The sequence below is a fragment of the Mustela nivalis genome, assembly GCF_964662115.1.
Source record: "Mustela nivalis genome assembly, chromosome: 8".
Classification (NCBI taxonomy): Eukaryota; Metazoa; Chordata; class Mammalia; order Carnivora; family Mustelidae; genus Mustela; species Mustela nivalis.
The window spans coordinates 87,311,537-87,326,370 of NC_139027.1; the positions used below are offsets into that span (position 1 = coordinate 87,311,537).

The following is a 14,834-nucleotide window of genomic DNA, read 5'->3' on the forward strand; positions in this document are numbered from 1 at the left end:
TCTGAAAATGTCTTTCTTTCACTGTCTTCACCTATAAAGGCATCTTCATGAGGTATAAATTCTTGGATTAAAAACTTCCTTCTCTAAAATGCGATGGGGTAGTTTCCTATCAACACCTGGCACGGCACAAGGCTGGCTTGGTTTTTCTTCTCTTACAGGTTACTGGCTTTTGTTTGTTCTTGCCTTTATCCTCATAATTTAATACTTTAAATTATAATTTGTGTCTAAATTACAGGATGTGTCTAATTATAGAATGCTTTTCTCAGTGATTTTTCTGGAACATGATGAGTTCTTTCAATCTCTACATGCAGATCTTTCTTTGGTCCCCCCAAATCTTTATTCATTCTATCTTTGAACAATGCTTCTGCTCTGCCTGTTCTGTTCTCTTTCAGAAACATCAAACACTCCATGGTAAAGTGCCAACCTTTGTTCTACCTTTGACTGTCCACTCTCTTGTTGGTACTATCTGTAGGTGCTCTGCATTCTGAGAGCTGCTTTTTGTGTGTGTGTGACACTGATTCTATCTTCTGAAGTGTCTGCTGTGCATTTTTGCTTCTGCGTACTTCTGTTCCTATAAGTGTCACCATGCTCACCTTAGCCTGTTCTCTCTTTATGGCTTTCTGTTTCTGCTTCACAAGTAGCATATTTTCTTATATTCTTTTGAAGAGACCAAAAGTTTCCTAAAAATTTCTCCCAGTTTCTGGAAATGAGATTATATAGTTACAGAGCATAATTTTATAAGTGTTTAGGACCATGTTCCTTCTCTTTGTTTTGCAGTATTTTGCCCAAGTCCCACCAAACTTCTGCCTCACCCAGACTTGTGGCTACTTCACTCATCTTTGCTGTAGCAAGAGATATCCCTGTCTAAGATTTTTTTTGCCTATTTTCAGATTTGTTTGTTTGTATTTTTTAACTTTTGTTGTGCATATATATTTTGGTGATAATTATTTTAAAAAATAAACCAGAAAAAAATTCTGTCTTTAAGTACTCTGTGAACAGCACAATTAAAAAATCACTTTTTGTGAATCTAGGATCTATACAAAAGTTATAATATGAAGATGGCAAGTTAAAAGTTATGGACTTTTGCTTCTGAAAGGGGAAATTGCTAATGTATAAGAAAGAATGACAACACGAGGGGTGCCTGGGTGGCTCAGTGGGTTGAGCTGCTGCCTTCAGCTTAGGTCATGATCTCAGGGTCCTGGGATCGAGTCCCGCATCAGGCTCTCTGCTCAGCAGGGAGCCTGCTTCCCTCTCTCTCTCTCTGCCTGCCTCTCCATCTACTTGTGATTTCTCTCTGTCAAATAAATAAATAAAATCTTAAAAAAAAAAAAACAATGACAACACGATCTGATCCTCTTTCCCACACAAACACTGATTTTATTCCAAATAATCACATAATTTAAAAAAATTTCCTAAAACACTCTTACAAAAAGTAACCCCACTGTCATTAATTCTGGAAATTCCATTTTCTACATTAGTAGTACTTACTAAGTACTACTACTGATTCAGTTCAACTTAGTTACTAAGTAACTTAGTTACTTTTGGACTGATTAGAATTTTTGGACTGATTCAGTTCAACTTAGTACGTACTGAGTAACTTAGTACATACTAAGTTGAACTGAATCAGTCCAAAAATTCCACAGCTTCTAGAGATTTCATTTTAAAAGTTAAAAAAAAAATCTAGGGGCACCTGAGTGGCTCAGTGGGTTAAACCTCTGCTTTCTTTCTTTCTTTTTTTTTTTTTTAAAGATTTTATTTATTTATTTGACAGAGAACACAAGTAGGGAGAGAGGCAGGCAGAGAAAGAGAGAGAGAGAAGCAGGCTCTGCACTGAGCAGAGAGCCCGATGCGGGCCTTGATCCCAGGACCCTGGGATCATGACCTGGGCCGAAGGCAGAGGCTTTAACCCGCTGAGCCACCCAGGCGCCCCAAGCCTCTGCTTTCGGCTCAGGTCATGATCCCAGGGTTCAGGGATCGAGCCCCGCATCGGGCTTTCTGCTCACAGGGAGCCTGCTTTCCCCTCTCTCTCTCTGCCTGCCTCTCTGCCTACTTGCGATCTCTGTCTGTCAAATAAATAAATAAAATCTTTTTAAAAAATCTACTTTTCATGATAAATGATGCTACTAATAACTTGACTTGGTAGACTTTTAGTTACTTTGGTAATTTTCATAATCTTACAAAATAAGCAACACACATATGATATACATAAAATAATAATAAGCCAGTCTAATGGCTTGCATTGGAGGCCAAGGAGTTGCATTTTTGTCAAACCCAAATTGAAAAAAGTTTAATTTAGGTTAATACAGAGAAAGGCATGCAATGGATGTGTTGTCCTTTGTAATTCTTGAAGCATTAGATGAATAGCAGGAAGTTCAAAGAGCTTCTTACTACTCCCCTAAGAGAATAAGTACATTAACCTAGTCACACACTACACTTCAGTCGTACACTACACCTTACCAGAAATCCTGTGTTTGAAAGAATGGGGGAAGGTCATTTCTTCAATAAGTTCATAACAGTGGGTTTAAATAATTAGCAATAAGAAATTTTGTTGGGGTAGAAATTTTTTAACACTAAATATGAGAATTTTATTTAAAATAACAAGTGTTGGCAAGGATGTTGAGAAACAGGAACACTCTTGTACTATTGCAAATTGGTGCAAACTGGTGCAGCCACTGTGGAAAAGAGGATGGAGGTTCATCAAAAAATTAAAAAGGGAACTACCATATGATGTAGTAATTCTCCTGTTGAGTGTTTACCCAAAGGAAATGAAAACACTAATCTGAAAAGATATGTATACCCCTATGTTTATTGCAGCATGATGTATAATAACCAAGATATGAAAGCAACCCAAGTAGTCATCAAGAGATGAATGGATAAATATAGAATATATGGTATATATGGCACAGTGGAATTGAATGTGTGTACACACACACACACACACACACACACACACACACACATTACTTAGCCATATTACTTAGCCATAAAAAAGAATGGGATATTGCCATGTATGACAACCTGGATGGACCCAAAGGGTATACCATATAATTTCACTCATATGCGGTATTATGAAACAAAGTAAATAAAAAAGTCACAAACAAAAAACAGGCTCTTAAAGTCAGAGAATAAACAGGTGGGTGCCAGAGGGGAGGTATATGAGTGGTGAGAGAGATAAAGGGGAATAAGAAGTACAGATTTCTAGTTACAAAATAAATAAGTCACAGAGAAGAAAGCTGTAGCATTATTACAATCTTGCTGATTACATATTACAATCAGCAAGATTGTAATAATGTTGTTTGGTGATAGATGGTGAGTACACTTGTCAGTGAGCACTGAGTAATGGGTAGAATCCTTGAACCATTACATTGTCCACTGAAACTAATACAACACTGTTAATCATACTGCAATAAGAAAAATTAAAAATACCTCATTTGAGTGTTAATGACAATTTACATAATCAATGGATAGGTAATAACTTTCTACTCATAAAAGCAAAAGGGGAAGAGATCCAGAAAAGAAAGATTAAAAATGTATGAAATAAAAATTTTAAATGTTTATGTAAACAAAAATTTTAAACTTAAAGGCAAAAGCTCTAAAAACTTATCAGTAAGGTTTCTATTCAACAATAGGCTATTAGTAGTTACATTTTGGGAAGTTATCTGCAGATTTTCACCTGTGTGGGAGGTCTGAGCCCCTAATACCCACATTGCTCAAGGGTCAACTGTAGTTCTAAAAATTCTGAAACAAAACTCAATTAACAAATTCATTCCAACTATATATAAAAGAAGATGATATACCATTAAGTTGGGTTTATCCTATGTATGCAAGATAGTTTAATATTAGAAAATCCATAAATATAATTTATGACATTAATGGAGAAAAAGAAAAAAGGCATTTGACCAAATTCAACATATATTAATATAAATTTAGTAAATTAAAAATAGAAGAAAAAATTCTTATACAAAGAAAAACTGTGTATGAAAAATGAGGGGAAAAAAGTCATCCTAATTGGGTACTGGTAGAATCATTCATTTTAAAATCAGAACAGGTATCACGATGCTTCCTTTAATGACTTCGATTTCATGTGGTGTTGAAAGCCCTGTATAGTACAAGAAAATAAGAGAAATTATAGGCATAAGATCTGTAAAAGAAAAAATAAAATTTATTATTTGCAGCTGATATGATGGCTAACATTTAAAACACACAAACTATGGATCAAGTATTCAAAAAAATAAAAGGACCTGGCAAGTAGGCTGATTACAAGATTAATATATTTCATTGTACTATGAACAAACAACTGGAAGACACCATTGTGAATCAGAGAATAGCAAGTACTAGAAAAAAATGTAACAAACGCAACATCCTTAGAAAGAAAGTCACAAAGCTTACTAAAAAATAGTTTAAAAACTTAAGTAAATAGAAAGACCCAGACTTGTGAGTAGAGAAAGGCAGTATCATAAAGATGTCAGTTCTTTCCAGATTAATCTATAGATTCAAAACAATTTCAACCAAAATGCAATAGGATTTTTTTGGCACTTGATAAAATGATTGTAAAATGTACATAGGACAGGAAAGGGCAATAGGCAGGGAGATTCTGAAAAGAAAATCAAGAACCAGGGACTTTCCCTAACAAATATCAACAATTATACAACACCAAAGAGTTAAGAGAGGTCACAAAGATAGACCAATTGAATAATAGACTAGGATAATGAGCTCAGAATATAATGAGCCCCACATGTATATGTAACTTTGGTATTTCACAGTGTGTAGAAATACCAGCTCTAAAACTGTGATATATGCTATACAATAGAATATTATTCAGCCTTAACAAGGAAGAAAGTTCTAACACATGCCACAGCATGGATGGACCTTAAGGATGTTATTAAGCCAAGTGAAATAAGCCAGTCACAAAAGGACACATACTGGGGGCACCTGGCTGGCTTAGTCAGTAGAACATTCAACTCTTTTTTTTTTCTTTTTAAAAGATTTTCATTTATTTATTTGACAGAGAGAGAGAGACATACACAACTTTGAGAGAGGGAGCACAAGCAGGGGAAGTGGAAGAGGGAGAAGCCGGCGTCCCGCTGAGCAGTGAGCCTGATGCGGGGCTCAATGCCAGGACTCTGGGATCATAACCTGAGCTGAAGGCAGATGCTTAATGCCTGAGCCACCCAGACACCCCAAGCATTCAACTCTTGATCTTGGAGCGGTGAGTTCAAGCCCCACATTGGACATAGAGCTTACATGGAAGGAAGGAAGGAAGGGAGTGTGGGAGGGAGGGAGGAAGGGAGGAGACTGTATGATTCTGCTTATATGAAGTACCTAAAATGACCAAATTCACAGACGCAGAAAGCAGTATGGTGGTTGATAATCCACTATTTTGGAACAAATAAATGCTTCTCCCTGTCCTCGTATTATATAGTTATCTGTTGAAAATTAATGAAGGTGGAAAAAAAGAAAAACCATATTAAATAAGTGTTTACTGTAAACACAACCTTCAAAACACTTGCAAAAAATGTGATTTGTGTGTGTGTGTGGATATATATACACCTACATATAATACACAAACTTAAAAATACCAAATTTCATTTTGAAGGCTGGGTAAGGAAAAAACAAAATTTAATGAAACATTCATGGGGACATCTGTATTTTCATCCTGGGAAACTGAAGAAATGAGCAATAAAAAAATTAATTTACTATTCAAGACCTACAGACAATATTTTTTCCATATCTTCATGACAGACACTGGTCTCCCCCATACAGTACATTCCACAGACAGGATAACTATGACAAAAATGAACTACTGCTTTAAAACTACCAACTAGAAACCAAGAAGAAGCCATACATTTTAGCCAAGTATCTTGGCATGATAGCAAGATCACAAACTATAGCATGCTGGAAGCAAGGTACTGTATAAAGGAATCTGCTTTATGAAATACAAGCATAACAACAATTAAACAAGGCAATTGATTTCTTTTTAAAGATGAAGTAAAAGAGGGGTGTCTGGGTGGCTCAGTCGTTAAGCGTCTGCCTTCGGCTCAGGTCATGATCTCAAGGTCCTGGGATGGAGCCCCACGTTGAGCTCGCTGCTCAGCGGGACGCCTGCTTCTCCCTCTGCCTCTGCTGCACTGCCTGCTTGTGCTCTTTTGCTTTCTCTATCAAATAAATAAATAAAACCTTTAAAAAAAAAAAAAAGATGAAGTTAAAGAGGGAGCTTGGGTGGCTCAGTTGTTGGGCATCTGTCTGCCTTAGGCTCAGGTCATGATCCCAGCGTCCTGGGATCAAGGCCCGCTTCTGGCTCCCAGCCCCACTTCTGGTTCCCAGCCCCACATCTGGCTCCCAGCCCTGCGTCAGGTTTCCCACTCTGCAGGAAGCCTGCTTCTCCCTCTTCCCCCTCCCCTGCTTCTATTCCCTCTCTCACTGTCTCTCTCTCTGTGTCAAATAAATAAATAAAATCTTCCAAAAAAACCTGTCTACATCACAAATCAAATTTCCAAGAAAGACGAAGTAAAAGATTAATTATTGGATCATACACATCTAAAAATTGTTCAAAAAGAAGTGAGAGATAAAAGTTGTCAGGAGATGAGCTATCAAGACAAAATAAAGCCTCTAAATTTTTTGATGTTTCTTTTTCCCTCCAAAAATCAATACACATAATTTTCTGAAAAACAGAAATGTAGAAAAACATCACAGATTGTTTTTCAAACAAAATACAACTTCTAAGCATTCTTTTTTTTTTTTTTTTAAAGATTTTATTTATTTATTTGACAGAGAGAAATCACAAGTAGGCAGAGGGGCAGGCAGAGAGAGAGAGGAGGAAGCAGGCTCCCTGCCGAGCAGAGAGCCCGATGCGGGACTCGATCCCAGGACCCTGAGATCATGACCTGAGCCGAAGGCAGCGGCTTAACCACTGAGCCACCCAGGCGCCCCAACTTCTAAGCATTCTAACCAACTTATAAATCACACACTATATACAGATTTTTTAACTTATCCCATACGATTAATCATAGTGCATATTTTCTCATATTGCTACAGTCTTATAACAAATTTTTGATGGATACATAATACTCTGTTAAGGAAATAATAGATTGTGTGCGTGTTCTCCTCTTGCTCCTAATCCCTAGTCCTTCTACACATTCAATTCCTGTTATGTTTCTTGTATATCTTATCATTCCAGATATTTCTATAGATAAAGTGGGCGTGTGTTATGATAGCATAGTAAACAAATTTTTCTCCCTTGCTTTATTTCCTTGCTTAAATTATGTCATAGAGATCATTCTTTATTACTGCATATCATCAGCCTTATCTTTATTTTGTTAATTGTGGTAAAAGACAAATGACATAAAATTTACTAGCTTAATCAGTTTGAAGTGTGCAGTTCAGTAGTGTTAAGTAGATTCACATGGTTGTGCAACCAACCTCCAGAATTTTTCATCTTATAAAACTGAAAGGCTGTACCTATTAGTTGATAACTCCCCATTCTCCTCTTTCAACCCCTGACGTCCACCATTATATTGTTTCCATAACTTTGACCACTCTAGGTACCCCGCATAAGTGGACTCATACAGTATTTGTCTTTTTGTGTCTGTTTATTTCTCTAAGCTTAATGTCCTCAAGGGCCATTCATGTTGTATCATGTATCAGAATTTTCTTTCTTTTTGTAACGAATACTTCATTGTGTGTATGTACCCATTTTGTTTACCCACTTATCCTGCAATGGACACTTGGGTTGTATCCACCTTTTGACTATTGTGAATAATGCTGTGAACACAGGTGTACAGATATCTCTTTGAGATCCCGCTTTAAATTCTCCTGGATATGTATACCCAGAAGTGGTATTGCTGGATTGTGGGATAATTCTATTTTTAATTTTTTGATGAACCACCCTACAGTTTTCTGCAGTGGCTACACCATTTACATTCCTTAAAACAGTGCATAGGTTTCTAACTTCTCCATAATCCCACCAACACTTGTTAATAGTAGTCATCCTAATGGGGGTGAAGTGTTATTTCATTGTGGTTTTGATGTGCATTTCTTTAATGATTAATGATGTTAAGAATCTTTTCATATACTTGTTAGCCATTCTCATTTTTTTTAGCAGCTGCATAGCATTATATATGGAAACTGTAATTTATTTAATATCCTGATTAAATGAACTGTCTCACTTGCTCCTAAAAACAAAACTGCAATGGCTCTCATTTTACAATTTTCCGGTTTCCATTTAAAAAACCTTTTCATGGAAAAGTGGATTGGGGGAAATCAGAGGGGGAAACAAACCATGGGAAACTGTGGACTCTGAGAAACAAACTGAGGGTTTTGGAGGGGCGTAGGGTGAGCCTGGTGATGGGTATTAAAGAGGGCATCTATTGCCTGGAGTGCTGGGTGTGGTGCATAAACAATGAATCTTGGAACACTGAAAAAATTAAATTAAATAAAAAACCTTTTCATTATGGAACTTCAAATATACACTAAAGTAGGCAAACTAATATGAAGAATTCCATGTACCAATGAGCGACCGAAACAGTCATCAGTTTCTGGCCAATTTTGTTTCACTGACACTCCTACCTAGATCTCCCATCCCCACATTTTATTTTAAAGGAAATCTCAGTCATTACATCACTTAGTTTATAATTAGTTTCCCAGGTATCTTTAAAACTTGTACATCTTTTTTATGTACATGTAATACATCTGTAAAGATAAACTCCAAAATGTGTTTTTTTCTGAGTCAACTGAGCTGAATTTTACATTATGATAGCTAGTCTTCACTTGTCCTCAGTAAAAATTGTGTAGATTTACTCTCCCATCAACAGTATATCAAAGTACCTGTGTTCCCTATATTCTCATCAAAATAACATGTCAAACTAATCTTTGCCTTTATGTGAAAAGTATTAAAAAAATTTATTTATGATATTGGCACCTTGTACTTTAAAACTCATTCCTATTTTTCTTTTTCTGTGGAAACCTGTGTATGTACCTTGTATGTTTCTCTGAGTGGCTGAACTTTTTCTGACTCCCTTGTAATGAAGTAATTAGACCTTTTTTAGTTATTTGCCATATTTGTTTGCTCTGCAAACATTTTAGTATTCCTATTTGGTTACATTTATTAATCTTTAATTTTACGATTTCTAGAGTTTATATCCTATTTGGAAAGTATCTCTCCATAGCAATCTTAATTTTTTTTTCTTCCATGTTTTTTTTTTTTTTAAGATTTTATTTATTTATTTATTTATTTATTTGACAGAGAGAGATTACAAGTAGGCAGAGAGGCAGGCAGAGAGAGAGAGGAGGAAGCAGGCTCCCTGCTGAGCAGAGAGCCCGATGCGGGACTCGATCCCAGGACCCTGAGATCATGACCTGAGCCGAAGGCAGCGGCTTAACCCACTGAGCCACCCAGGCACCCTTCCATGTTTTCTTCTAATATTTGTATATGCCTTTTTTTTTTTTTTACATGTAAACATTTGTTCAGTTTAGAATTAATTTTGGTATAAGGATATCAAAGGCACCCAGTGTCCACCCCACGCAGATATAGACGGTGGGACACAGTTTTCATTCTATAATTATAAAGTACATTTAGTTACAAATTCTGGTATCTGGAAGAGATCATTTATATTTATGCTCAGTATAAATAACCTATATTTCATCCCTGGCAGATTTCAGGTTTTGTTAGAGGTAATGGGTAAGGAAAGAAACAATGAGGAGACAAGGTCAAAGTGTCTCAAAAAAAGGCTCACTTTTCCAAATTCACAATCTTAAGCGGTATCTTATGGAGATCCCCCGAACGTGCCGGGCTTTGTGTACAGGGATTCAATCCCGGCCAGAGCACCCAAGGCTCCCTCCCAGAGTCCCGGGAGCTGACTCCACCCTCTGAAGAAGTCTCCTCGGGACCCCTCATCCAGATAGGGTGGAATCCCAACACCTTGGGCCCAGAGTCTTCTGGCAGAGCCATGCGGACCATCAGCCTTGCCGAATCAGAGGTGTCTCGGAGAAGGAAAAAATTGGCTGCTCCCTCCGCTCGCGGCTTGCGACGCAGTCACCCAAAAGGAGCGGCAAAGGCCAGTCGCGGTATAACCGCCGCAAGCCAAGCCCGGGGTTCCGGGGAAACCTCCGCCTCGCAGTGGAGCCTTTGTCCCCGCCCCCAGGGTATGGTCTCTGAAGCTTGCCGGAGTTGGGGGGGTGCGGGGGAAGGGGTGAAACCACGAGGGGCGGGGCCGAGGCCCTATTAGGGGGGCTGGGCGGGCCTGGTAGGGGGACTGGGCGGGGCAGAGACGCGGGGGCGGGTAGGGGCGGGGCCAGACGGGGATGGGCAATGAATGGGGGGTTGCCTATCTGCGCCAGTGACTGTGCTGAGGCTAGGGTGGGGCGGAGCAGAGGGCACGTAGGAGGAGGGGCGGGGCCAGGGCGGGGCCAGGGCGGGGCCAAGGCAGGGTTTTCCCCGCCGGCAGCTCCTCCCCCGCGCCCACCTTGCCTCGCCCCTGTCCCGCGCGCGCCCCCGCGCGGCGCGCCTAGCGATTTGCCGGCTGAGGGCGGGAGGCGGCGGCGGCCTCTCCGCCCCTTGCTGGCCTCCCCTTCCTGCTCGGGGCCCGCCCGCCCGTAGCCGGCCGCAGCGCGAGGGAGGAGACGGCGGTCGCAGCGGGGCCAGCGGCCGACGTGCAGAGGGAGGACAGCCGACTGCGGAGAGATGCTGGGCGTGGCGGCAGGAATGACCAACAGGTAAGGGCGGCGCGCCACCGCGACTGGGCTGCGCTCGGCTCCCGCCACGTCGGCGGCGAACCAATTTCCCGGCCTTCCCGCGGGCTCGGGTGCCGGTCGTGGGCGGGCGGCCTCTCTCCGCGCGCTCCGGCCTCCGCCCGAGCGGGTCGGCGGCGGTGGAGCCCGGCGCAGAGCGGGGCCGCGTCCCCGAGGCCGGGCGGTCCGCAGCCACGCTTCCGCGCTACCCCCTTGGCGCTCTCCGACCCGGGCTGGCGGCCGCTGTGAGAGGTCCGCTGGTTACTGGTGACGTGTCGACAATCGCCTAAGCACTCCGAGGGCTTAGCGCAGCACCCCACAACAGATGTTTGTTGAGTGAATAATTCCTCTTCTGCCGGTTGGAACACGTATGCAGACCAGCGGCTCTCAAACGTTTTGGCCTTGGCACCCATCTTAAAAAGTAAAAGCACTTTTTGCTCGTGATGGTTATGCCTATGGATATTTACTGTTTGGAAAATATTGGTGAAAACTGAGACTTTTTAAATATTTAATTCATTAAAGAAACAGTAAATCCATGATATGTTAACAGACATAACACGTGTTTATGAAAATAGTATTTTCTGAACAAAAATTCAGTGCGACGAGTGGTGTTTTTACATTTTGCAAATCTCTTCAATGTCTGGCACAGTAGAAGCATAGCTAAGAGTTTCCTAAATGCTTTGCATTCAGTCTGTTGTGATGGGCGTTTTGACGGACTGAAGAAAATCTGGTCTTAGACAAATACCTACCCAGTTGGAAAGGGAGGAGTATTTTAATAGCTTTTGCAGATACTTGTGGATCTTCTTTGCTATTCCACCCAAACTACATAAATGGTAGTTTCTTAAAGATTAGTTTGGTTGTGGACTCTGAAGCCTTACCAGTGAATTTTTCACACTCTGTTACAGTTAAAATTCATTGGTCTGTCTTGCACTGTGAATGGACTTGTTACCCATTGTAACATTATATGCTTGTCGTTTGGAAAATATTGGTTCATAGAGTTAGGCAGATCTTCCAAATGCTGACACATTTCATTAGACAATACCACTGATAATATTTGTTAATATCAACACTGATTTTATTAGAAAAGTTAAGTACTGAGAACCTGTTAAGCTCGAGGCGAGGGAAGCAAGTTTCCTACCATTCTGAATTTCACTTGAAAGTTTGATTTTTGTTATTGACAGGAAACTACTGTCAGTTGTTTTCCTCAAAGTAACAGGCTCACTTTTTTGAGTTTCAAGAAATGTCTGCCAAATACGAGTCCAAAACCCACAATTTATCACTTACTATTTCCAGTAAAAATGATATATTGTGAAGAAAGCATTTGATTCAACTCCTCAGTCAATGACACATGTGCTTTTCCTGGAGGCAACCATCTTACTTTGGTATGCAGCCGAACTGCTTTATGCATGCTTCCCTTTCCATCACAAGTAACCAGAAAGTCAAGGGTCAAGATATAATAACATTAGTAATTTGTACTATTTCATCAAGGCCTTTTTTTTTGTTCTTGAAAATTTTACTAAATATTAAGTTGATACAAAATTTAAGATACAAGATATAAAGAATAATGTTACATCTAAATAAAGAATATAAACTATTTCCTTTTAAGACTCTTGAATTGATCTGGTATCCCTGCTAGATCTCATCACATTCCCATCCTGAATTTGCTGTTATCAATCCTTTTCTTTTCCCTTCCTCTTTTGCATTAAATACATTCATAATTCATATTGTTGGATGTCCACCTATCTCCAGAGTTCTTTTCCCCTTGTAAAACTGAAACTCTGTACCCACTAAACAACTTTCTGTTCCTCTGTCCCTGCCTGCCCCTGGTATAACTCATATTTTTTCTGTCTCTGATTTTGACTATTCCAGGTGACTTATATAAATGGAATCAATCACATAGTATTTGTCTCTCTGTGATTGGCTTATTTCATTCATTTAACATAAATGTGTTCAGGGTTCATCCATGTTGTAGTATATCAGAATTTCCTTACTTTTTAGAACTGAATAATATCCCATTGTATGTATATACCATTCATTTGTTTTGCTTATCTATTCATCCTTTGATGGTTACTTGAGTTGCTTCTTTGTTTTAGCTCTTGTGAATAATGCTGCTGTGAACATAGGTATGCATTCTTTAATTGAAATTTTTATAGGCTCACATGAAGTTATAAGAAATAATTCAGGGAAAAAAAATAATTCAGAGAGATCCAGTGTATCCTTTACCCAGTTTCCCCCAATAATATTTTGCAAAGTTGTAGTGTAGTATCACAATCACAATATTGGTAGTAATACAGTCTGTAAGTCTCATTTGTACTTCCCAGTTGTATGTATGTGTATGTGTATTTAGTGTGTATGTGTATTTAGTTCTGTGTAATTTTATCACAAGTGTTGGTGCATGTGTCTGTCACCACAGCCAAAATATAGAACACTGAGTTCCAGCCTCACAAGGATCCCTCATGTTGCCATATTATACCCACACCCAACATCATGTTTTCTTCCTCCTTCTTAAAGCCTGGAAACAACACATCTGTTCAACATTTCTAAAATGTCATTTCAAAATTAATATAAGTAGACTCATACATATATAACCTTTTGGGATTGCCTTTTTTAAAATTCAGCTTAATTCCCTGGACATTCCTCCAAGTTATTCAAGTTCCTCATCATGGCTGAGTAGTACTCTGTGCTGTGAGTATGGAACAGTCTGTTCACCAGCTGAAGGACGTTTAGGCTGTTTCCAGGTTTGGGCTATTAATTATAAAGCTACCATGAACATTTGTGGTTAGGTTTTTATGTAGATGCAAATTTTCCTTTCTCTGGGATAAATGATCAAGAGTGCAATTTCTGAGTTGTATGGTAATTTCATGTTTCACTTTCTAAGAGACTCCTGGACTGTTCCAATGTGGCTGTACCATTTTCATCAAGGATATTAAAAAGGGAAGTTGGCATTCTTTTCCTGCAAGTCCCCGGAGGTGAAGAATTCATTTGCACCACTTACTGGCCAGCTCTTTTACCCACCTTTGCTTTTGCGTTATCAGTGAAAGTGCCACTACAGTGCAAAAGGCCACAGCAGGGGTTTTTTTGGAACTTCTTAGTAGTATTATGAAAAGAATTTTGATCTCCCAGACCTCTTGTAAAAGTCTGGAAGATAGATACCTCCATCACCCCTCCCTCCTCCAGGGTTTTGAGACCACATTTGGAAAAACGCTGTTAATGACATAGTCCTAAATGATGAGAGAAGTATATATTTGGTGTATTTTTAAAAGACTATATATAAAGATTTTTCTTAAAATTTGTATTAAAGGCTTGTTATTCTGTGTGCTTTCTAGTTTGGGGGGGTTTTAGTGGGACTTATTAACACTTGAAAAACCACTATTTTTAAAAAAAAACAAACAGTTTCTGCCCTTGAGGATTTTCCTGACAAGGTAGCCAGTGTTGTTATGAAAAGGGAAAATGTCATAGCAGTGAGTGTCTACCTAAACCTTTCGTGCTCTATGTCTTTTTGTATGGGTCCTCACCCATACAAAATGAATTTGGGCTCTTCATTTTTAAGAAAACCAATGGAAATTAAGTGGTGGAAAGACAACCTTCAGTTCTGGTTGTTCCATGGCCTACAAGCTTAGAGAAAACAATCGATTAGGACTGCTGTCTTGAATTTTTTTTTTTAAAGTTTTATCATTGATATACAGTATTATATTAGTTTCAGATATAGAACATAGTGATTAGACAGTTCCATACATTGCAAAATATTTGCCGTGATAGTAAATCCAATTATCATCTGTCACCATTCAATGTTATTACAGTATTATTGATTATATTTCCTCTGTTGAGCTTTTCATCCCCTTGACTTACTTTAGAACTGGAAGTTTGTACCTCTAAATCCCCTTCACCCGGTTCACCCTTGTTCCTGGTCCTCCACCCTGACCCCTCCCCCCCAACCAAACACCAGTTTGTTCTCTGTATTTATGAGTCTGTTTCTGTTTTGTTTGTTCATTTTTTGTTTTTGGATTCCACATATTATCATTCCCATCCCTTTCCTCTGTGGTGACCCCTAAACCATCTTCTGGACAGCTCTTTCTCTTGGCAAATGTGGGTACAGCACTTGAGCTTTC

The 14,834-nt window shown here is 39.3% G+C and overlaps 1 protein-coding gene across 1 annotated transcript in view; it reads left to right on the top strand.

The window, feature by feature from the left end:
• Positions 1-10,505: 10,505 nt before the first annotated feature.
• Positions 10,506-14,834, top strand: part of LIMS1 (LIM zinc finger domain containing 1) — a 143,812-nt gene continuing 139,483 nt past the window's right edge. Inside the window, exon 1 of the mRNA XM_082744255.1 lies at positions 10,506-10,710. Coding sequence (XP_082600381.1) covers positions 10,679-10,710 — 32 coding nt within the window. The 5' untranslated portion in view covers positions 10,506-10,678. The remainder of the gene's footprint in view (positions 10,711-14,834) is intronic.